Consider the following 24,784-nt stretch of genomic DNA (forward strand, 5'->3'; position numbering starts at 1 on the left):
CTTCATGTTTAAACCTTTGTTGCTTGTGGCTTAGTGTGTGATGTTATCAATGTTTTTGACAATTTAAAAATCTTTAAGGCAACATAAAATGACCTCAGCTTCCAAGTTAAATAAATTAGATGTCACCTGGAAAAAGTACAGTGCCACATAATTAACTGTGGCATTCCGGGGGTGTTTTTGTTTAGATTACTTGCTTTTGCCTCAGGATTTCCACCCCTTCTCTATTTACTCATCCAAACACTTTGGAACAGAGAAATAAAGCTGATGCTTTACCAGAAAACAAGTGCATTTCTTTTTCTACCCAACTTCCCCATGCTATTGCCCTTTAACAGAGAAATGTCTGCAAGTTGACAAATAACCTTTCCAAATTCTTTCTCACTACAATCAATGGAATCACTGCAAGATGATTTGCTTAATTATACATAATTTAGCTAATTTCCCACATCAGTGCAACTGAACTAATTTATATAGACTACAATAGTTTCACAAACCAAGTAACTTTATAAGCTCTAGTCTCATGCCCCCTGCAAGGGTTAAGGTGCTCCCTTAAGTAGTTATACAGTTTTACAAGATACCTTGTAGGACCTAGCAATAGTAGGATACATTCACTTTCTAAAGAGAGCCTTTGCTCCTGCCTGGGGGATTTCATGATGTGAAAAACTTCAACTGCTGCTTAATTTAAATCTGCAATTCTTCTCTCTTAAGTAATAATAACATATAAAGAAATGTGATGGATGTGGAGGGAGATGAAAGCAATTTAACGTCTATCACTGGTAATAGCTGCATCTGTGAGTAAACTCATGGAAGCAAAATGACCCAAAGCACAGCAATTACAAAGAAAAACTGCAGGTCCTGAGATCATCACTATTAGTTTCAACTTGCTAGGGGAAAGAAAAAAAATCAGACGACAAAGGCCCACTTCAGTAATTTTCTGTCATTATGTACAGCTTCATTCACTAGAATAGAATTTCTGCACACTAGCAACACAAGAGAATGAAGCAAAGGGAAAATATTACAAAATTCAGAATTTGAACGCTAAGAGCAGAACTCAAGGACCTTAATGTTGATAGCAGAGTATGGATGAAAGAGCCACAGAGCCTCTTCCCATCCTTTTGAAGGATGTGAAGTCATGAATTTTCCTTTAGATTAAACATCCTGATGCTTAAATTTGAGAGTACTCAGCATCTTCAAGATCATATTGACTGCGGTGAGAACTGCAGCTGCTCAGATCATTCAGGATCTTTGGCCTCTTCACCAGACATTCAATTACTTGAGACTTACTTTTCCAGTGCCACAGCTATGTCCTGGAAGCCCTGTGCAGTGATGTTATTCTTGTCCCATATTACAGTTCTGAGAGGTGGTGGGAAGAGAAAAGAAAAAAGTAAGTTAAACAAGAGCCACCAAACAAATCCATAACGAAGCTTTGCATATTGAAATAACACACTGCTGAATATTCAAAATTGCAGAAGGCAGCACTTTAAAAACTTGTCTTTACTTAGATGGTAAATCCTTGAAATGACAGAAATGATGGATAAATACCCAAAATCCAGTTGCCTGTACTTTAAAGGGGACTGTACTGTATTTTCTATCATTAACATAAGTACCTTTTCTAAAACACAATTAATAGAAAGATTTGGGCACAAATTCCTGCTTTTTTGAGGAAGAGCATCAAAACCAAAGTTCAAATGTCTCCTTTGCAAGGCCATACTGAAAAACTAGAAAATTGCAGTAACTGGTCAATCTCTGTTCCACATAGGCTACATGTATTTTAAAAATTCATGCTGATCAGAGGTCAAAATTTGCAGGCTATTACACATTCAGCCCTGCACTAAGCTCATCACACTGTTCACATGATTCCCCATGCAACACAAGTAGCTGCCAAAATAAACCATTAGGTTAGGTGCATAAATGGCAGCTCTTTTGAATACACAGTAATGATAAGAGTGATCAAGCCTTCCCCTCCTCCCCCAGTTCAGACCACTCAAGCAGACTGCTTGGCAATTTGCAAACACATGTTCAAAGATCTCATTAGTAGGCAGAAGAGACAGACAAGCAGATAAATCTTGCTTCTGCTAGAGCACCAGTTGTAGCTGTTCTTAAAAAAAAAAAGGCACAAAACCAAACAAAGATTTCTGGTGTTTATAAAAGAGAGAAAAAAAAAGATGGATGGCATGCTTTCACAAGTAGTGACATCCTTCTGTTGTTGCACAATTATCCCTCTGTTTTTTAGATGAAAGGTAAGAAAGAGAGGAAGAGAGATTCTACACTCACTCTGCAAACATCAGGTATGTTAAGGGTCAAATCTTGAATATTTCTGCCACTGGAAAGTGTGTTTATACTTCTACCTGGGTGTCATTTTATAACATTTTGGCAGAGCCAGTTACCATTGCATTATTCAGCCTGTAATCACACCACAGACTGTGGTGACATTATGTCAACTGTGACATTCAGCATACTGTGAAACATTTCAGTCTGCCACCCTGAAATTTATTTCCTCAAATATTGTGGTCATTTCAGGTTAATGCATTCAATAAACCTAAGCCATCCTCCCAGTGCTTTCTTGACATTTTTAATATTCAGTTTGGGCACAGCAACACAAAGGCCAGAGGATCCCTGCCTCTTGAACAAAATAGCCAAGACTGTTTGGGGGAATTTCTTATCCTCCAGGGAAGAAATACTTGGAGACCAAGTAAAAAGTGGTCTTTTTACACTGACAATACACTGAGGGAGGTTCATCTGCACAGTCTGAAGAGGAAGAGGGAGGATTATCTTTCCTGATGAGGGTGACATATTTAGAGGTCCCCATCCAGATTTATGCTGATTGAAGTTTCTACTGTTTGTGAAACACATGCTGGATAGAAAAAAAGTGATACTCTCAAGCCATCAGTGTCAGACATGCTAAAAAGCAGTGAAGTCGTTGGGCAGATGAAGTTGCAAAGAAGATATGCCAAGGTCCATCAACACAGTAGGAAGGGGGGAAAGGAAGGATGGATGGTCCATGCTGCTCCCCATTCTGAATTCCACATGCTCTTAGTTCTACAAACTGACACTTCAGAAGACAAAGAATAATTCACTTCAGTTTCCTATCCAAGTATCAGAATTTTCTCTGCTGAGAAAGCCTCCAGTAAGAAGGAGAGAGCAGAACACAAGAGAGTAGCTAAGCACTAGAATTATCCCAGGGACACTGTGGAATCTTGGTAGAGATCTTCAAAACCTGCATGGACAAGTCCCTGAGCAACCTCACATAGCTTTAAGTCAGCCTAGCTTTGAGAAGAACATTGGGTTTAATCAATAGAGAGCTCCGTAACAATGTAACTTTTTCTGTCATTCTAGAAATTTGAAAAGTCTTTTAATTACAAGAAGAGGCCTTTCTGTTTAAATGTAGAAAATTTTCCCCAGTTTCAGTTAAGGAAATGTTTTTGATGGGACAACTTCCTTCTCTTGTTTTTCTGTTGTTGTTTTCCGTTCTCTTAAGAAAAAGAAGGACGAGAATCCTTCCAAATAAAGACACTTTAAAGTGCCTGTATGTAGAAAGGTTCTGAAGAGAAACAAACTGAGAATAAGCCAACTACTTCAGTATTATTAAACCTTTCTACTGTTTACTGCAAATACATTTCACTTACCTGAGTTTGGTGTTTATCTGTAGGGCTTTTGCCAGCATCTTTGCTCCCATATCTCCCATGGCATTTCCACTAATATCCACTTTTGTGAGAGAAGTATTGCTGCCCAAGGCATTAATAATGATGGTGACCTCAGTCTTCAGCTTGGAATCTGCAAGTGACAGCGACTGGAGAGGCTGTGGATTATAGAAAATGCACTGATAACAGAGCTGAAAATGCACTCATTCCTCAAACACCAACTGAAAGAAGCTACAAGTTTCCCAAACTCTTGGGGACAGCAGTAAACATCAAAGAATTATTTCTTTGTTTGTTTGCAGATCCCAACAACACATGATAAATTGGGAGTCAATAACAGCACAGGCGTCAAACACATGCACACAAGCAGATTAAGTTGTAACACCCTGTGAAAAAATTATTTTCAAGTGGCAGTGCCTCCAACTTCCTGAGTTCTACTACTACTAAGTACAGAATACAGTGTAAACCTCAAAAAAGGGAAGATAACAACAACCAGCTTCACCAGATATCTTCCAGCGTCCAGTGGGTTTTGCTTTACCAGCATTCACATTTTCAGTGAAAAATAAAAGTATCTACCATTCCCCTTCTCTCCCTCAGGCTGAGACTTTTGCCCAAGGGCAAATTACAGTCCAAGGCATTGTTAAAACAAACAGTTTCCTTAAAGTGTTTTATTCTTTTTACTTCAAATTTAGGAGTGATTTTAGCATATCTGTTCCTTCAACAAAGGGCATGGGTTTTCAAGAAAAGATAAAACTGTAGCAGGTCTGAAATTCAAAGCAATATTGAGGTTTTTTTACAATGAAGAAGTCTACTCATTGTAACAGATACTACAATATTTTTCAGTAGCTTTATTTTTTTATGAAGCATATTAAGCTGAAACTATCTTACTTGGCTCCAGCAAGTCATACTCCAAGCCTCAAAAAAACCTTTTCTAAAAATGCCCATATTTCCTCCACTCTCAATACCCCCAACACTCAACAGCAGGAGCTCAAGTACCACGGTTAATTTATCCTCATGCCTTGCATAGATATTACAGCTCCTAAAAGTGCAATTTGTCTTTGGTGATGAATGAGGACTCCACAAAACATTTCTCTTACTCAAGTGTGAGTCCATACAGAGAAGTGTATCGTCATTATATACCCACTTAGGCATGTGCTGAAGGATGAAATATTGGAGCCTAAAATCCTCAAATAGCCAGCACAAGAAAATCAACATCACATAGCAATGAGCCACAGCATTTATGTTACATCCTGAAGTTTAGATAAATTAAAATAAACCAACCAAACTCTGCACACCTTCCAGGGTCCTTGCATCGTACCTGCTATACAATCGGATCTAACTCCCCAGACACCACTGGATTACAGTGATAACCAAAAAACTTGCAACAATGCAAGAAATGCACTTACTAATGAGGAAAAGCACAAAAATTTCGAGGCACAGCAGGTTGATAATTATAAAGGCTAATAATAACACAAGCCACATGCTGGTTTTATTTTAAATGGAAGTTATTAAATTAGTATGCTAATACACTTAATCTGTCTGTTTTTGAATTTTATTGCACGACATGAAGAGGAATGTAAAGAATTATTAAGAATTTAAAAGCAATATTAACATAAAAATGTTAACATCACATTTAGAATGGCACTCAGGAGCTCTTGACAGAAGTCTGAGAAGCCCTTTTGCTGACAGATTCACAGTAAAGCAGCACCATGCAGCACTAGGAGAAATCAGCAATAAACTTGTGAATGTGTCACTTTAGAAATGGGCATTGGAGTAACTGAGCTGCACATGATCCCTCCCACATAATTCTTCTAAATCTCAAATATCCTCCCAGGAAGCTTCTTGCATTCCAACACTCTGACAAAACAGTATATGACTGAAAACACTTCTGTACTGTGTTCTGTAAGGATTGACAGCCATGCACCATCTAAATATTCATTAAATTATCTGATCATTACATTAAAAATCCCAAATGAAACAACAACAAACAAACAAAAAAAAGGAATCAAAACCAAATCCCCCACAAATATGGGAAATACTCTACAAACATTTCTTTTAACAACTTAATAGTTTTAGCCAGATATTGAGAAAACAGAAGTCTAAGGAGCACTTTCAGTGTCCCTGCTACAGAAAACAGGTACTTTGCCAATACAGCGAAAATGCCTCAACACAATCTTTTTAAGGAAGAGGAATTGTCAAAGTACAAATTTACAATTAGAAATGGTATGACTTTATTCATGGATTCAGTCATACTTCTGCTGGGAAAAACCCTAGGAATTAAATCAAGCTAAATTTGTTTTTCCTAAGAACAAAAATGCTGCAAAAAGCCACCAAGAACCAATTCTGCACCAAGCACTGAACTAACAACTAAAGATAATCATCACTAGAAATTCACTGCACCTATGCAGGAGTGATTACCACTCTGAGTAACAACACTGCATACCTGCAGTGTAACACCCATTTTTGCAACAAGAAAAGGAATGGGCTCCTTAAGAATACATTATAATAGTCTGCACAGTATAGCACCTATTTATATAAAAAAATACATGAAAAGAACCCAAAAAATGAAACTAAATGTTACATTCTTGCTTATATAAAACACCTGTGAAGCTCTGCTATGTAGGTTACTACTACTGCTTTTAAATGCTGCAGAATTTCATTTGGGTATCACTATTTTAACAGTCATAGAAGCAAGCCACTGATTGTTTAAATCATTTTACTCATGACTCACATTAGCACAGCAACAGAGCTATTTAAAGTGTGCATAAACACATGAAGAAGCATTTAGAGATTTTTATTTTAGATAAGAGCCACTTCAGCTTTCTATGCAGACAATGTGCAGTCCCTGAACTGTGCAGTGTGCTCTGGGCAACATCACACCCTGGTCTCTACAGCTGCATCTTAAATTTTTCATGTCCTGTGGTAGTAAATGCATACTGTTGTTAGAATGAGGACCACCTCATTTAAGATTCAAATTGAAATAGCTAGAGACTTAAAATAATTTTCTAGCATCGAGATACAGTGAGGACAATCCTAGGATGCTTTTTGCAACATATTTTTCCCACAGTGCTACAGTGTCTGTCCTCAACTCTCTTGCTGCTAGGAGATAGTTCATGCTGGTTTTAGTGCTTCATGAGACAGAAAAAAACCAAGATTCCTTCACTGAAGAGGATTAACAAGAGAAAAGAACATGGGGCAAGAAGAGGCAGGGTAACCCCAAAGGATCATATGCTATATCCCAAATGTTAATGAAGTGACATGAAGGAGAGACAGTTATTCTAAGCAGCTAAATAAAACAACTTTTTGGTGAATTATTTCATTATAACGCTGTTTGAAAACAGGATGACAATACGTTGTGTATTGTTAGGTTAGGTCAGGAAAACATGGTGGGTAAGAATTACAGGAGCACATCTGACCAGTGTATAGTGTAAAAGGCAGAAAGTGGAACAACAAATGAGGTTGAGAAAAGAAAAGGAATGCAAGAAGTGGAAGCTAATGATGCAAAGGAGAGAGAACTGTGCAAGAATGATACACACAAAATTTAACAGCTACTTTTTCCTACAACCTGGAAGTTTCAAAAAGAGAAGCCAGGAAAGATAAACAAAAGTTTGTAACACTTAAAGTAGAAATAATACAGTGAAAGTTGAAATTTTTGTTCTTAAGAAAAGATAGTAAAGAAAGCAGTCATAAAATAGGGGGGAAATGCCAACAGCATGTTTGAGAAGATGATTTGGGCACTGAAAGGCCACAGAGTGCATTGATGAGGGGTTTTAGGGTATGGACTGAGTGGGAAGAAATGTTCACCTGCAACAGAACAAAGGAATAATGGAAACAGAAAACATACCAAATTACATTTGCTTGTGATTCAGTTCTTCAGGACAGCTGCAAAAGGATAAGCATGAGAAACAGGGCAGGACAGAGACAAATGCCCACACAGAAGCAGCAGGTGGTATCTGATGAAATGAAACCCCTCAGTACAGGATCAAAAGGAAAAGGAAAGGAGGGGAAGGAAGGCAGTCCTGCAGCATTCCCTTTAGAGGCAGAGTACGAGGAGGTGGTCACACAGCACAAAGCAACAAGGTCAGCTTGGTACAAGAAGCAACACAGAGTTTCACCAATACATTACTTAGCACAGCCCTACATCTAACTTGAGCAAACAAGGATTTTCATTAAGGTGCTTTCATTACAGGTGTTACCTCAATTAGAATCAGTTTTGGTATCTGTATGAAGAACTTTACCACATCATGCTGACCTTCCATGCTTTAAAGAATAAAACGTGGAGAAAGGCACAGAATCACGAAACACCCGTACCACGAATCCCATTTAAGAGGACAGAAAGAGCATAGAGGACTGGTTTAATAAATCACTTCAAATACAACTGAGAACTAAGAAAAAAGGAATCCAGAATATGAGTCTAATGACCTTGCAAGGCAAGAGACACTGGGAATCCTGGTTAAAACTGCCACGATACAGACACAGATGGGAGGAGAAGACAGCCAGGCAGTTAATATGGAGAGCACGAACTTGGAGGTGAGACAATAAAGACAACAGGAAGTAGCAGGTGTTCAAACAACCTGAGTCTACAGTTGGCTGTCTCTGGAGAACGAGGAGAGCTTGCTTGGTACTTGCACAGGTAATTAAGGAGAAAGAAAGGACTAAGAGTAGATAAATAAAGATTGACAAGCATGAGAGTAACAGGGCATCTTAAGATCCTCTTCTAACCAAAACTAGGATGCCAAGAATGGGCAAGAACACAAATTCAACCACAGAAGTATTCCAGAATAACAAAAGTAGAGAAATAAAGGAAGTGAGCAAGCATCCCAGCAAGGTACCCTGAAAAGGTTTTATGAAATTGCTCCCATGACTAAGAAAGGTAAAAAACAGCACAGTGAATGGTTTATTTGCATCTTTGGAAGAAGTGAGAGATTGCTGCAGTGACCTTGCCAAGGAAAAAAAAAGTTAATACAAAAGAACAGCTATCAGGAAATAATGCATTCTATGAATTAAAAAAAAAAAGCATTGCTATTGAGAACACTATGATCGTAATCTCTTATCAGGACACAAAAGTGCTGAGAATTTGTGCCTAAAGGGCTGTATAATTTAGACATAAATAACAAGGTTACACACATCCAACTACTTAAAATGAATATTTTTCAACAATCACAGATCCTAAGACTATCCTCAGAAAACGTTCCCCTACATGGCACAAGTTAATCCAAATTACAATTTGAAAAAAAAAAGCAAATCCAAAATGCTGGATGTATCTGTGCAGAGTTGTGATCAAATCTTATGCAGCAAATTAAGAAAATGAAGAAAATTATCAGAAATAGACTGTGAGGGTACAAATACACATGATGATAGTATGTAGAAAGATACTCACTGAATCCTCGTCTTGAATCATCTGAACTAAATTATCAAGTACTGGAGTGAGATTTCTGAGGGAAGAAAAGTTAGGAAGATGATGAAATCAGCAGTTTCTCCTCAATCATTCTCTTGTTATTTAGAAAAAAGAAAATCCTTACTTGGATTTCATGTTGTTAAAGTTTTTGCCTAATGCCAAGTGTCTTATCGACCGGTTTTTACTAAGCCAGACTACAAGGGTTGAGAGATCAGATTCTAGGCCTGCAAAGAATCAGATTAGATTAGGAATTAAAACACATTTTCACAAAAGACCCAGACCAGGGCCAATTACTGATGCTATATTCAAGTAATTATAGCAGCATACTAATTTCCAAAATGTGTAGGAAAATTTCCATTCTTCTATCTTTAAATCTTTTTCTCACTAGTGCCTCTGCTTTTCTATGAGAATAAATGCTTTCTCTAAAAGAAACCTTTTAAATCTCCCTGCTAATCAGCTATTAAAGGCATCTCTCAGAAACACAGAAGATAATTCAGTCCCCTATCCACAGTCCAATCACCCAAGGGTAGTTCCTCGCAGGGTCAGGCAGAGTTTCAAGTTCCTGGGAGAATTCTGAAATAATGCTAATCACTATGTAGTCTTAGGAGAGCTGTGTACCAACAATATTTCAAAGCCTTCAAAAGCCTGTAAAAAAGGCTAACATAATACACTACAACTAAAATAACCTAAAAAACAAGGCAGATTTTTTTCTACTCCTGAGTAAAAGAAAATTAGCTTTAGTATTCCCAAGCTAGTTATGTATTTGAGGAGTCCACTAGCTAGATTACAATGATTTAGAATTCAGATTCACAGCATAATTTAGATTTCAAATATCTATCTTTATTTATAAAAATAAATCTTTTTGCCTAACTGGGCTGAATCAGTAGCTCTCACAGCTTTCTACCTGTCCATCTTCTTGGGCATTCCACTGTGCTGGGAATCTGTTTCTGAAATACTTCTGCACTTGGCTAATAGAAGGGCAAACACAGCAGGTGAATTCTTCCAGTTCATACATCTACACCTTGGATCTGTAAGATGAGAAGCCAGCTCATATTTCCAGGAATACCTGTGCTGGGAAGCACAGAGACTCCAAAGCAGAAATATTCAAAGACTATTCCAAAGACTCAAGCAGGTCTTTTCTCACCTGAAGCTCTTGGCTCTTTGCTCCAAATTTCCCCCCTCAGCTTCATTCTGTACCAGACCTTTCCCTTTGTTCTTTCACTATACTTCTAATTCTCATTCAGCTTCTTATCTTCTTGTACTTGACCCCAATTTACCCTGGATCTAATATGAGTTGGTGCCATTATTTTATTCTGCTATGTTAGACTGATCTCAAACAACAAACTTTGGAGGGTACAGTTAGTCTTCCAACGTTCCTTAATAAGAGGCCTTGGTCTGAGACATTTCCATAACAGCATGGCCAATAAGCACAAAGCAAGAGCAAGCACCCTTGGTCACACTGAGAGCTGAAACAAAAAGCATATCTTGACTTGCATGACTCTCCATTCCTGTTCTGTGTACTTACCATTGTCTGAAATATCTAGGCTGGTGATATTGTGTATTTCTGCTATGCATCCTTCCAAGACTTGTGCACCTCCAGATCTTAACTAGAGACAAAACATCATCCATTTTTGCAAACTAGTTATGGTTTCAAGATCACACAGAAGACAGTGGTAGGAGCTTTGTGAATACAGAAGGCACTAGCAGCGGCAAAAACAACAGCAACACAAGAAGTTATAGACATCAAAATGACAGCCTATGCACACATTCCTACTGTCCTCACTCTTAGTCTCACTATTTGCACACAAATGAGAAAAGGGACTCTCTTTGCTTTCCCTTGAAACTACCTCTCAGCCTTCAAATCAGGAAAATGCTTGAATGGTTAAACACAGCAAATCCTTTAGCACTTGGGCTGGGCAGTGCCAGAAGGATTGGGGTGAGCATTCTCTACATGAACATTTCCAGTGTCTGGTGATACAAAAAAATAAACTTAGACCAGCCTATCAGCTTGCAACCCTGGCACCCTTGAACTCCACTACAGTCAGGCCTTACTGCAAGCATCTTCTTCCAGCTTTTAGCACCATGCTAAGGCGCCCAAAAGATAAGTGGGGGGCATACAAAACAAAAAAAATCTCAATTAAATTATGCCTCCCTGTTGCTGAAAAGAAAATTCAAATAATCCAGTTGTAAAACAGCCATAAAAGACAATGAACAAGAGAAAACAGTAATATAGTCATTCTTAAGAAATAGCAATAAAAGAAAAAAATTGCAACAATAACAAAATGCCTGACTGCAAAATATCAATTATGATATTATTAATCTGAAATATTACATGACTATAAAAAAAAGTCAGGATTTAATGAAAAAACAATAAAATGTTCTAGGAGAAAACATCAACATTAAGAATTAAAGTAATGAAATCTTACACACTTATTTACTAATGCTACTGAATTAACATATTTTTTTTCCAAAGGAGCAAAAGCATTTTCTTTTCTTTTTTGCAGCTATGTACTTTTATATAAGGTGCATTTAAATTTATAAACATCTCCCTGTAAAAGATTTTAGCTGAAGTAGGAAAAAATTCTATGGAAATTTCATTTTTACATTTTCTATCTTCACGTTATTTGCTTCAAAAAGAATGAAAAGCTGTTTCAAACCTCTTCAAAGCTTTTTCACTTCCTGTGCATAAAAATTGTGAAATTTTTTACTTAGTTCACTTACTTGGGTAAATAGTCTGAATCTACCTGCTGATATTTCTGAGGACCATCAGCTTTTATCCATGCTATAATTATAAGAGCAACAAATGCCTTCTAGAAGCATTTTCGAATAAAGACTTGATTTGGCACTTTTTTGAATATTTGAGGTATGTGATGGGTTAACAAGCAGCTGGATAACTTGACCTGAGAACTGGAGAATGGCCTTTGCTGGCCAAAGATAACACCTAAATCATAAATCACATCTGGAGTGTGAAAAGTACAGAACATAAGGCACCTTTTCCCCTCTCCATAAATCCAAGGCTGCCTATCCTTCACCTCATCCTCTCAATAAGTAGTCACATTACAGGCTGTATTCAGGCCAGAAGTGCTGCAAATTTAACTCAACTTTATTTTACTAAGAGTGTTTATAGCATTTGCTGTACGAAAGCCAAAATCATTCAGTTTTTCTTTGTGCTGCTCTCTCAGTGTGGCCCACCACAAGACACACATTTCACACAGAGTGTCACATCTACTACTGCAGAATCTATGGCAGATCATACATGGAACTGGACTGGTTGTTGGCAGGGTAAAGTTCTATACGCTAAAATTGTACTCACAACAGAATCCAAATGCTTTTGGCTATATATACTTTGAGGGCTGAAGTGGACAATTTTTCAGGAGTAGCTTTCAATCTTGTACAAGATAACTCTACATTCAAAATTTTAAATATGTAAACATTTCATGAGCACAAATGGTGATATCTATTTGATCTGAAAGTGATGACAAAAACTCCACTTTTAGGATCACAATTTGCTGCAACTGTGTTAAAATACTTTGCACATAAATATATATATAAAATCAGAGATGAATTGAAGTGCTGCTTGTCAACGTGGACTGTGATACTGACAAAAAGACTCTCTGCAAACCTCTACATGATATACTTCTGAGAATACAAAGAAAAGCTCTCAGAAAATGAAGAATAACCCTTCTACAACTAAAAATGCCAAGTGTGTTCAAAGCTATGAGGTACTAATATGGGAAGGGCAAACAAAGCTGCTTACTGGTTTAACAATTAAGGTAAAGCATGGAGGGTACTTACACAGTGACCAAGCTAAGGGAAGCAGAAGGGAAAAGAGTGAAATACATCAGTGCTGAGCAGGTAGAAATAAAAATGTAATTTTCATAGTAAAAAATAATTTAAAAAAACAACCAAACAAGCAATAGAAAATGATTAAGCTTGGAGATAATATACCAGAAAATTATGGGAGCAAATGAAAAATGGTGGAAGAGGGAAGGAACACAGATTTATCCTTCCATACTTGAGTACAGCTTGCCTGATGCAGGAAAGAAGAGGGCAAAGCTGAAGCATCAGCTTAATAGCCCCCTAGGAGCGTGTGCTTGCAGGAACTGGTAGTGGTGACTGGCTCCAAGATTCCCACCACTCTCTTTCCAGGTGTAGATCACCCTGCCCAGACCCCAGAGGGTCAGGGAGAGGTGGAGCAGGATCCTGAGGTGCTGGACCCATTCAGAGCACTCCCAGCTGCTGGCACATCAACTTCCCTGCTGGTGGAAGCATCACTTCTTTCCAAAGCACATGAGAATGGATAAAGCTCAGTGATGGGCAAAAAAAATGTTAAGGGAAGGATCTAAGGAAGTGCTGTCAATTTGGAGGGACCAGCTACAGGAAGGCAACACTGAGTTGGGCAGTATTCCTTCCTTTCTGTCACAAGAGCCATGACCACAAGTTCTTTGGTGTCCAATAAATCTCATTGCTCCTTGAAGAGCTCTTTCACATCCCAGCCTGGGTGTTATTTCATGAAAGGGTAATATTTTCTCTCCTGTCAGCCCTTGTTGATTTGCATGCTAATTTATACTCTCATTACTTATATTTGTGTTTTATTGATTTATTCATTTAAGGCTAAATCATCATCGTAGGACGTAATTTTTATTACGTTAATTACTCCTCCCTTTTCCTTCCTTCCTCTGAAAGATAAATTATCATCCATCTGATCCCTCTACTCAGAAGTCAGAAGCATATATACTGGACTTGAAAGCTTTGCTATTTGGAATTTACATGTAGTGCTCTTCAAAGTAATAATATTTTCCAAAAAGTCTAAAAAATTAGAAACTATGATATGCATTCACAGTTATTTGGTTTTTTCTTCATAAGGAAATCTGTGCACATTTCAAAAGCAATTGATTACGAACCTAAAGGCAAGGATTACTGCACTTCAACATGGTTATCAATATTGTATATTTTCTACTTAAAGGGCAACCACTGTACCTGCAGGCACTTCTAGAACAGTTAATACTCAGATGGCATTGGAAATATCTAACAAATGGGAGGCTTTCTTTGCAGCTTAAAAAACGGGGAAGTCAGAGAAGGCCTAAAGTGGTTCATGTTGGTTTTGGCAAGAGTCCACCACACAGCTCTCTACAAAATGACTTTGCCTCAAGTGGCTTCCCAGGGTTGTGTCTGATCTTTTCAAATTCTGCATTAACCATGAAGGAGTCACCCTGCAAGAGCATGGGCAGTCCTGGGAAATAGAGTGCACAGCAAAGCACAGAGAAGAAAGAGGAAACAAGATAAGGCAAACCAGTTGCCACAATTGTTCTTACTTATTCTTGAGGCCACTTTGACAGTGCTTGTTATGTTAATAACTTTTACCAGAGATCCTTATTGGCTTGAATTGATGAATTGATTGGGAAAATAGAATTTCTCCCAAGGTTAAAAAGCAAACCTGCAGAAGAGGGAGCATGCCTTCGGTTCTGAAGGAAGACAACTGAACCTCAGACATGCCTTCAGGGCATGCAGCTTCCTTAGAGCCATTCAAATTTGGGCACCTCAGAAAATCCTGCTGCTAATCACACCACCAGAGAGCAGAAGCTGCCAAGCATCCAACAGGCTGGCTCAGTGTGTAGTGCAGCTGAGCTGCAAGGAGGCTTTTGCTGATCGGGTGCTTTGAACCTCTGTGCTCATTATTTAGGATGTCGTAACACACATCCTAACTTTTATCATAACTGCTTCTCTGAGTTCTCTGCTTCTCATCTTCCCCACAACTTTTGACTACAGAGGAAGAATATCTTGCCCAGTGGATTTCACAGGAACTCTAAAACCTCGTCATTGCACATTTTGAACACATCCTGATAAATATTCCTTACCTCACAGCTACTGAGGTCTAAAGACACCTCCTTCAGATTGTGATTGCAAGCCAGGCCTAATAAAAGCGCTCTGAAAAAGATCAATTTTAGAACTGTTTTAAAAAGATAGAGGGCAGCTTTACATCATCATCTCAGTGATCACAGGTTAATATATCTATAATGCAAAGATTCATTTCAAAACAACACCAGCTGAGCAGTTATTTCCTAAATGACAACAGCAGCACAAGCCTTCCACACTCTGAACACTCCAGGAGCTTCAAAAACTGCAGGGATGCAAGGCTAATGAAGAAACTGTAAAGCTAATGCACCATCAACATTTAATAACATTCATCAGAGATGTATTTTCTTCAAAATTTGCTTTCAAAGAGCACCAAATGGTTATAACTGGAGTGTTCTGTCATACAACCATCCAAACTCTCAGATTTTCCAAAAAATCTAGGAAAGAATAAAGTTTTTAAAATATGCAAGATGCCACGCAGCCATCCATTTCAGTCAGGCACAATGCCTGTAACACTCAAAGGCTCGAGGATGTTCCAGTACCACAAAATTCTCCATGTCCACAGCCCAACAAGTATTTACAGATTTTCAAAACGATAGCCTTATGCAATGGCATCCTTTGCCTTTAGGCACATTGGCAGACTCATGAAGTAACAACTAATTAGGGTTCTCATAAATTCACTTTTAAAGTCTCACAGAAGTTTGTTTCCACATCTAAAAGTCAGTATTAATATCACACTTCTATTAATACTGTCAAATCAGAAAGCACAATAGTATGTGTAATAGAGAAGAAATAAACAAAATCTGTGTATACCTTCTAATATCTTCAGAATAGATGCAGCTTTGAATTAATAATTCAACAGAGAAACAGAAGGACTTCCTTCTCCAACTTCATTTCAGCCAAAAGGAGCTAACCAAGTGACTGATGCATGGAGATAAAAACCAATCCCTTCTGATGAGCCATTTGTCTACACACTTGCTATGCAAGTAGTGTGTCAAAGCAACATTTGAAATGTGTGTGTCTTGAGCAGGTTTTCATTTAAACCTATTTATGTCTTCTGTCCTGCAGGTATAATCAGACCTTCCCTATTAACAAAGGCAGATGTCTTCTGCTTATTTACTTAAGCTATATATGAGCTATATATATATGAGGGGGGCAAGAGGGTAGGGAGAGAAGTGAAAGTTCTGCAACAGTTCTCACAAATTTTTAGATGATCTTGTCTATCTTTCTTACCCAAACATGTTTTTTATTCAGTTAGTCTGGCTGATGGTAAGTTTACAAAGAGCTTCCGAAGCATCTCCAGGAAATAAAAAAAAATAGTGGAAGCATAAAAGAAGTACAGATTAAAAACAGACACATCATGCTGCTTCAGTTGTACACTTTTCACAGGAAGGAAAAAAAAAGGGTTTTTTTCCCCTAACCTTCTTTCCTATAAATTCACCCTAAGAAAATCTCCTTGTTTCTCAATTCTTTGTCATGAAAAATCACCAGCCTTCAAAGGGCCTGAAGCCAGACATCTTATACTTACACTTGGCCACTATGTTTAAATCACAGACATGGCAACACATGGAGAGGTCTTATCAACTGTGCATGATGCAGAATGCAAGAATTGGCCTTGCAATTAGCATTTGCATGAGAAACATATCAGAAACTTGTCTTGTTACAGCACTGACAGATCAAAATACAGTTTTCGGCAATGTGTGTAAAATTCAACAAAAATGCCAAGGCTTATACTTCAACAAGGGCAAGAGTACAAACTGCCTCCATTAAAAATGGTGAAAAAAGTGAGCTGCAAATGGAACACTAACTAAATTACCTATGTACAAGGTGTGTACCCTCTCTCCACTCACCACATGGCATGCTCAATGTATCAGCAAACCTGTTCCCTAAAAGGCTTGATTTACACTGTCCAAGCAAGTCCATGTCCTTCACAGACTGCACTGATTAACCAATATCTTTAAACTCACTGAGCTAGCACATGCAATTAAACACACCACAGCTGTAGAGCTAAAGGAGGCCTACAAAGAAATCAAATAACAATTAATTATGGGAATTTGGATCTCAGAATGTCAGGTATCCGCATTTTTCATCTCTCTTTTTTCTCTAGGCAGGATTGATCTTGAATCTCACATTCAATTGGTGACCTCTGGTTCATGGACACAAACCAGGAACTTTTGTCACTGGACAGCTCCAGCTCCAAAAGTTTTTTGTCATATGCTGATGAATGATACCAGGAAAGTACTATTATGATACATTATAGCTTTGATTTTTTTGCTTCCCGGAGCCGTCTCTCATGTGCTCTTGCCGTCTTGCAAATGACAATTTCCTGCCTGAAAAAAGGTGTTTCTATCTTCTTGTGTTTAACCACCACTGTGATCTTGATGGCTCCAGAGAAGTAATTCTTGCACTTAAGAACAAAAGGCCAAGCAGCTGTCCCACAATACACATCCTGAGTCCTTTTAATACCAGATTTCCTTCTACAGGACATTTTTGAAGTGGATTAGTCAAGCCATGTAGGGTTTGAGAGGTAAAGCAAGGCATCCTGCAGATCAAAGTCCTCGGTAGTGTTGTGACACACTCAGCTCAAACTGAATGCAAAATTTAGGTCAGAGAAAAAGCACATCACAGAAATTGCCAAAAAGTACTGACAACTTCTGTCCTATCTCCTAGGCAGAAGTGAATGCTGTCACCAGAACAAAAGCAGTCCAGGCCAAAATACCAGACAGCCGAGAGTGGCATGGACACTCTGAGATCATTCACTTCCAGCTGGACTTTGCAAAGATGCCCTTCCTTGGAGCTTTCTGAGCTACTGAAAGAGCTTTCTGCTCTCAGCTCATCCTATGCTCTTCATCACTGCCTCTTTACTTCCACCAACACCAGTCAGGCAAGTAACTCCGTCCAACACAACTCAGTCAAATTGAACCAGATTATCTTAAATGTTACCAGAAGCAGTTTTTTGCTAATGCTTATGTTGACCGAAAAGGTCTTCGAAGATGCCATTTGCTGCCCAGCTGGCAGGCAAAGGGTCCAAAGTTATTGGGATAAATTAATATAATAGTATCTTTCATGAGCACAGGCAATTGTACAGAACTCACTTGCTCACATTCCTCTTACCATAAGACATACTCAACATGACGAGAACTTTAATGTTTGGTGCTTCTCACCATTCCTAATCTCTGGGGATATATTCAACATCCCACAGTATTCTCCTTTTCCTGCCAAACCAATACTGTCTTCTGTAGTAGTCACATCCATCCTTGTTTTTCTTCCCTGCCGCCCTCCACCCTCCATTTAGATCAATTTCTCTAAATTAATCAGAATCAACCATGTTTCAAAAAAATCACCTGGTGTTTGAAAACACATCTGTACCATACCTTCCTAATACTGGCAAAGTCTGAGCCAAGCACTACAACAACCAAGAGCATCACATACATGCTCTTGTGCTCTGATCTCTTGCGCAAGATCAGAGCTAAAATGGCTCCTGCAGGTAAATATGGATTTCAATCTATTACACCTGACTTAAACATCAGGCTCTTCTCAGAGGTGCCAAGGAACAGGACAGGAGGCCACAGGCAAAAACTGATGCCTGATGCAAAACCAGAAAGTTCCACCTGAACATGAGGAAGAACTTCTTTACTGTGCAGGTGACCGTGCACAGGAACAGGTTGCCCAGAGATGTTGTTGAATCTTCCCCACTGGAGATACCCAAGAACTATCTGGATGCAATCCCGTGCCATGTGCTGTAGGATGACCCTACTTACGCAGGGAGGTTGGACCAAATGACCCACAACGATCCCGCCCAACCTGACACATTCTGTGGCTCTGAGATATTGTACTGCCCTCTTCAATACTGAATTGCCTTAAGAAAAAATAATCCAAAATGACATGCACTTCTCTTTCTGCTGTTGCACTTGTCACTCTTCCCTCCCTTCACTTCTTCCAGAGTGTAACAAAAGCTTTCCATCTCATTCTCACTAAATCCTCTTGATATCTATCCTACATCTGCAATTTTGCCACGAACTCCTGTCCATTAGATACTCGCCATTACCCTTCTCCTCAGAAGGCAGGCTCCCAAAAATAAAAGGATACATCCATGCACATATATCCATATTAAGGCTGCAAAATGGGTAGTGAACATGTCTAGGCATCTGCTACAGATAAAGTTATGTGTATTTTAATGTATATTAGTTAGGAAGATAACACTTTGAAAAGAGCCGTTTCTTTAATTAAACCAAATAAACACCAGTATTCTGCCAGAATTACAGATAGCTTATCTAAGCCTCTCTTGACTTTAAAACACATTTTAAAAACTTCATGTCTGAAAATTTCAAAGTTCAAATCCAGACACATCACAAGAAGGGTGACAGTGCTTTACAATTTCCCTCAGCCTGCAGAACCTGTTAGTCACAGGCTGGGTGACATACAACAAAAAGACTCATTCCACTTAGCACTCCTGGAAACTGCTGCCATTGTCTCCTCCCCGAAAGGAGAACTCAGCTCAGTGCAATAGGTTTCTCCTCCCAGACACTGCAACAGGTTCTGTTTCATTATGGCTGTTGCAATAATGCAGTCCCAAAGGAATGGTGCTCACACAAGCCTATAATCCCATTTCACTGTGAAGCAGTTTTGTTCAGAAGCCACAAAGAAAGAAATACACCCCAAAAATGCTGACAGAAGCTAAACAACTGTGACATTCCCAGAGCAAAAAATATGATTAATAGTCTCAAGTGTGAGATGGAAAGAACATTTTATGAATGTATGACCATCACAAAACTCATTCTTGTAACATCAATAATGTACAGTGGGGAAAAAAAAGAAGAAAGTAAAATTCTTTCCCCCTTCCTTTTAAAAATATGAGGCACTCATATAACAAAAATGCAAACTAGGTTTTAGGCACAGGAGAAAATGAAATTAAATTCTTACTTTAGAGGCTCAGGAGGGAGTTTAGTTCCCGAAAGGTTAATCTGCATCAAAGCAAGTGAGCTGCTGAAAAACTGTTTGAAGGAGGGAGGGACTTCTTTTCCTTTTCTGTAAATAAACAGATCCATTAAGAAGTAGCATTTAGATACTCCTCATTCCAATAAATAGTGAATGCAAGCCATCAGAAATGTAATGATCTTTTACAGTTTAATTGCTCTACCTTCGGCAGTTCTGTAATCAGTGGCTCTCAATTAGCTTAGAATTATAATGTCATCAAAATGTTGATTCAACAAACAATCCTCACAACTGCACTGCTGCACAGAAGACATTACTATCTACCTCCTGTTTGGTGAACTTCAAAGAATGATCATTTAGATCTGCTTAATAGTGAACATACTTACATCTCACAAACAGAAGATCAAACAGGACATGAACAAAACCCTGAAATTGCTTTTTCACCACTAGAAATAATTACTCAGTGCTAGAATACCTTAGCAACAATTAGGTGTCATCTCTGATAAGGACCCAAAGCTTCAATCTGAAGAAAATGGAACCTAATATTTCCAACAATGCAAGTACTCTAAAAAGTAAACGTTCAATCTCAAAGAATTTCAAAGGGAGTTCCTCCCAGAAGACGACAAAACAGGAACAAAAGCATTTGTACCCATCATCAAATAATGAAAAATACAAACTTTAAAAATCACATATAAAGAGGAATCAAGTCAGCCAGACTTCAAAGTGTGGTGCTTTGCTCTTCAGAGACAAAAGATATATACAGACTTTCTATTGCAGCAGTACCACACAAACACATATTAGACAAGGTAGCTTACTTTACAGACCTTTAGTAAAGAGCAGAAAGGGAAAGAAAATATTTTGCTTAGAATAAGTAGCACCTACTTCATCGAGCACTAAGACTTCTAAGGCTTTATAAAAAAAAGTCTTAGACTTATTCTTAAAAACAAAGGTGCTACATAAGTGCAAAAAATTATAAACCAAAATACTGCAGGAGTTGAGGGTAATGACATTTAAATTGTACCTGTGAGAAAACAGAGTCCTTGAGAGGCTAAGGACAGCTAGATGCTGAAGGCATCCACGAAGGAGGGCTCCACACACCTGGTTCAAAAAAAGGGCAAATCCTTTTACTTTATATTAACCAAAAAAAGTACTTAGGTATAGAAGGTGAGGGATGTCCTCTTGGTATTGAAATAGCAACAAAAATAATCTTTACCATATCTAGTGCACACTCCGTGTTGGATAAATCCAGATGAACAAGGGCATTTGGCTGGGCCAAAAAATTGTACAGGCTCTATAATTATTTGACAGAAAGAATTACAGACGTTAATTTTCATATTACGACAACTGTTACTGGATCACTATGTGTCATTGCATTTTTGGCTTTCACTATAAAATCACCTGAAACTTCACCTAATCATACAACATGTTTTACATTTGTAGGCTTTTTTTTTTGGATAGTGGGAAAATGGAGCTCAGACTACACTTACCCAACATTTCTTCTAAAGCACAGGTCTTGAGTTACTGCATTTAACTTTCGCAGCAGATGATAATTAATTAGGATGATAATTAAACAAAGATTTGTGATGTAACTCAGATTGCTGTTACATTTCAGAAAGGCTAATTGGTTCGCAAGTTAAAGCCAGACTCCTTAAGCATGAGGGAAGCAACTAATTTGCACCTGAAGTCCATGGTTAGTTCTTAATATCAGCTGCACATTACAGGTTTAAGGGAGAATACAGGACCAGTACCAAGATTTTAACATTGATGGCTTCAATACTGCTTAGAATATGTCATGTAAATGTTAGCATATGTAAAACTTCTTACTATACACTGTTTCATTTTGGGCTCTTTTTAGTCTCAGAGTGCAACACAGAAAGATAAAAGTGTGACCTAATTCAGAGGAAAGTGGAAAGCTCAACTCCACATGAAATCCAGCCAAACAGTGCACACTTAACATTTCTAAAATAGATCCATCTTCCCAAAAACTAGGTCATTTAGCTCCTATAACTATGATGCAAGAGAGGTCCTCACTTTGAAAATTTCTGTACTTTCCTAGGATTTATTTTAATTGCTAAATAACAGGATTTCCTTGCTCCTGTTAGAAAACTGATTCCACAGATTAAGAGACCTCAGTATTAACAATCTTTATCTTTGAACCATCCCTCTGACAGGCTAAGAAAAGCCCAACTTCCTGCATTTATATCTTAAAATATTGTAGGTAGACTTTAGGTTTTTTTAAACACTGCCTGCCAAAGATTTATTACATTTTGTTTTACCTTTTGTTTTTACATAATTTACTATGTTATTCACTCAGAGTAATTCACTGTGTGTCTTTACTTACATTTAACTATTTATTTGCTACCTTTAAAACCCTGTTGTCCCTCTGGCCCTTTCACCCGATGTCTGAAAAGTCTAGTTCTCTAAATATGCTGATGAATCTGCAAGTAAGATATGTGAAAAAGCCATGAAGTCATATCTGACTGCACTTTAAATTATGATATTGCTTGACCGTAGTTTTGCATCTTCTAGATGTTCAGTACTTAGAATTCAAAACCTGACAGTCACGTGCACATAACTTTTGATGTGAAAGAGAAATGCAAATGTAACAGTCAGAAAGTGAATATATACAAATTGAGAAGCACATGGATTTCGTTAGGGAGGAAATGGAGCTCCATCTTCATGGCAATTGATAAACTGAACAAAGGAGTCTAAAGAATAATTACATTCTTCAAAGGATCATGGGTTTCAACAGCATATGTCAACAAGGTGCCCAAATTTATTTATACAAACAAAAATATTGAAAAGCAGAAATTAATTCTTTACAAGTCAAAAGAAATAATTTGCTTCCAACATTCCAATGAAAAATTTGTATACTCTTATTAAAAAGATGATGAGGGCTTTTTAATGGCATTTTGTCACATGGCATTTCAAACACAACTCAGAGAGAATAGTAAGTCCACTGGAAAAAAATGGTATCCTTGCACTTTTCTCATGTATCAGGATAAGCCAAAGACTAAAGGCATAAACTAAAATTATGCTGCTTTTTTTTAGTTGTGTGGGGCACTTCTCTGACTTCATTCCAAAGAGTAGAAATAAAACCGTTATTTTCTATCCCTACTAAAAATGTACAGAAATAAAGGCCAAAGAGGATCTAAACCAAAAGGTTACTGCCTGTCTCTCAAACGTTAATTAAGAGACACATTAATTATCTCCCGGTGAGAGCAAAGTGCTTACTGAGAGATCATCTCCGCGGAGCGCGTTCCCTGAGAGGTCGAGATAGACGAGCGTGCTGGCGATCAGCGAGTTGGCACTCAGTGACTGGGAAAGGCTGTTCACCCCTGACAAAAAAGAGGTCACAACTCACTCAGCTGAGCCAGCTCCACACAAAACTGGCCCAGAGCCTGCAAGTGCACAATTTCAGTGAACACAGACACATGCAAATGTTCAATGACCTCCTACTGCCATCGCTGTACTGCAGCTGAGGAACACAGATCACCAGGCAGGTGATCTGTCCCAGATCCAGGATGTATCCAGATCCATTTTCAAAAAGATTTTAAAAACACAGTTTACACCATAATGTTAAGGCAGTGTCTTCCTACAAACAATTATATTTAAATAAAGCTATCTGTGGAAGTAGATGCAAGCATCTGTGGAAGACCAAGTACATTAACAATTATAATTGCTGGAACTTCAAAAGCAACTGATGAGACCTAGAAATTAAAAATACTTCAATTCATGTATTTGCCTGTAATTTCATAAAAATAGTTAATTAAAAGCACCAAGAGACACATAAAGACTCTCAGTTGCTTATCAGAACAAACACATATTTTTCACATTAAAATTAAAAAGCTCACATTAGGAACAAACCAGTCAGGGCTTTCTTCCATTGAAACTTTTCAAAATACAAATTAGGACATGGCTATTTCTGATTCCTTCAAGTCTAAATTTCATCTGAGGGCTCTGCAGCTTATCATCAACTTATCAATTTACTGTAGATGGTCTTTGCTGCCTTTCAAGCACTACATGCACATTTTTCTTACATGTATAAGCATCACTGTGTCCTTCAGTTGATGCAGCAATTTTTTTTCTAAGTTCCTGGCCAAAGCTATACAGAAGGCAAGTGATTTGCCACACAACATTCAACCATTTCTCAAAGCTGGTCAGTGAAACTGGATGGGCATTCAATGGATTAAACACATCCAGTCTCCACTTAAAAACTTATGAAACTGATTTGCCAGTGAGGATGTAGAAGAAACAGCTAGCAAGCTACTGAAGACAAAAATACTGATGTCAGTGCTTTAATTTTCTGAGCTTTCAAATAATTAACAAAGTCTCCCATATCAGTACTGTGGCTCTTGGTTTCAGGAGGCTTTTGAAACAGAAAAATATCAAAGCACAGCAACATCCTTGTCAAGTCTCAAATATTTTCTGCTTAGCGTAATTTTTCTTTTAGCTTGAGATGGTGTTGTTTAATCTACACCCTGTTGCTAAAGGTAAACTGCAAACTAATACTTTTTGAAACTTCAAAAACTATCTAAAAGCTCTGTTTAAAAGCTTGACATTACAGCTTTGGATTCACTTTAGTGAGCCTTCTCAACAACATTTGCAAGCAACACCAAGAAGAAGGAACAAATGCAATTTTATCCTGGCTGCTCGATGGTACCCTGTTACAGCTGGGGTTCCAGCTGGGTTAAACTACTAGCAATTTAGCATGTACAACCAAGAACCAATTCTGGGAATTCAGAAGCAATGTCTGAGTTTGAGGGAGAAAAAGAGCTAGCAAACAATTAATAATATTACTTCTGGTTTCATGCTTTAAAAGGGCCAACCGCTCAAAATCAGCCACATCAGTGAAGACAAACAATGTGAATTAGGGATTTTTTTTAATTAGCCTCTGTCTTGGACTCAGAAAAGCAAGATTTATCTTTGAATGACTATACTAGAATTTTCCATTTAACCA

At 38.0% G+C, this 24,784-nt stretch overlaps 1 protein-coding gene across 4 annotated transcripts in view; it reads right to left on the bottom strand.

Annotated features, from left to right (window-relative positions):
- CARMIL1 (capping protein regulator and myosin 1 linker 1) overlaps positions 1 to 24,784 on the bottom strand; it is a 190,616-nt gene that overhangs the window by 58,405 nt on the left and 107,427 nt on the right. For all 4 annotated transcript variants that reach the window (XM_064705708.1, XM_064705711.1, XM_064705709.1 and 1 more), the window contains exons 13-22: positions 23,059 to 23,162; positions 21,038 to 21,115; positions 20,846 to 20,922; positions 19,813 to 19,917; positions 14,892 to 14,961; positions 10,559 to 10,640; positions 9,158 to 9,257; positions 9,016 to 9,070; positions 3,624 to 3,796; positions 1,282 to 1,350 (exon numbers count right to left, since the gene is read on the bottom strand). In XM_064705708.1, the coding sequence (XP_064561778.1) occupies positions 1,282 to 1,350; positions 3,624 to 3,796; positions 9,016 to 9,070; positions 9,158 to 9,257; positions 10,559 to 10,640; positions 14,892 to 14,961; positions 19,813 to 19,917; positions 20,846 to 20,922; positions 21,038 to 21,115; positions 23,059 to 23,162 (913 nt within the window). The remainder of the gene's footprint in view (positions 1 to 1,281; positions 1,351 to 3,623; positions 3,797 to 9,015; positions 9,071 to 9,157; positions 9,258 to 10,558; positions 10,641 to 14,891; positions 14,962 to 19,812; positions 19,918 to 20,845; positions 20,923 to 21,037; positions 21,116 to 23,058; positions 23,163 to 24,784) is intronic.

The sequence above is a fragment of the Zonotrichia leucophrys genome, chromosome 2 (genome assembly GCF_028769735.1).
Source record: "Zonotrichia leucophrys gambelii isolate GWCS_2022_RI chromosome 2, RI_Zleu_2.0, whole genome shotgun sequence".
Lineage (NCBI taxonomy): Eukaryota > Metazoa > Chordata > Aves > Passeriformes > Passerellidae > Zonotrichia > Zonotrichia leucophrys.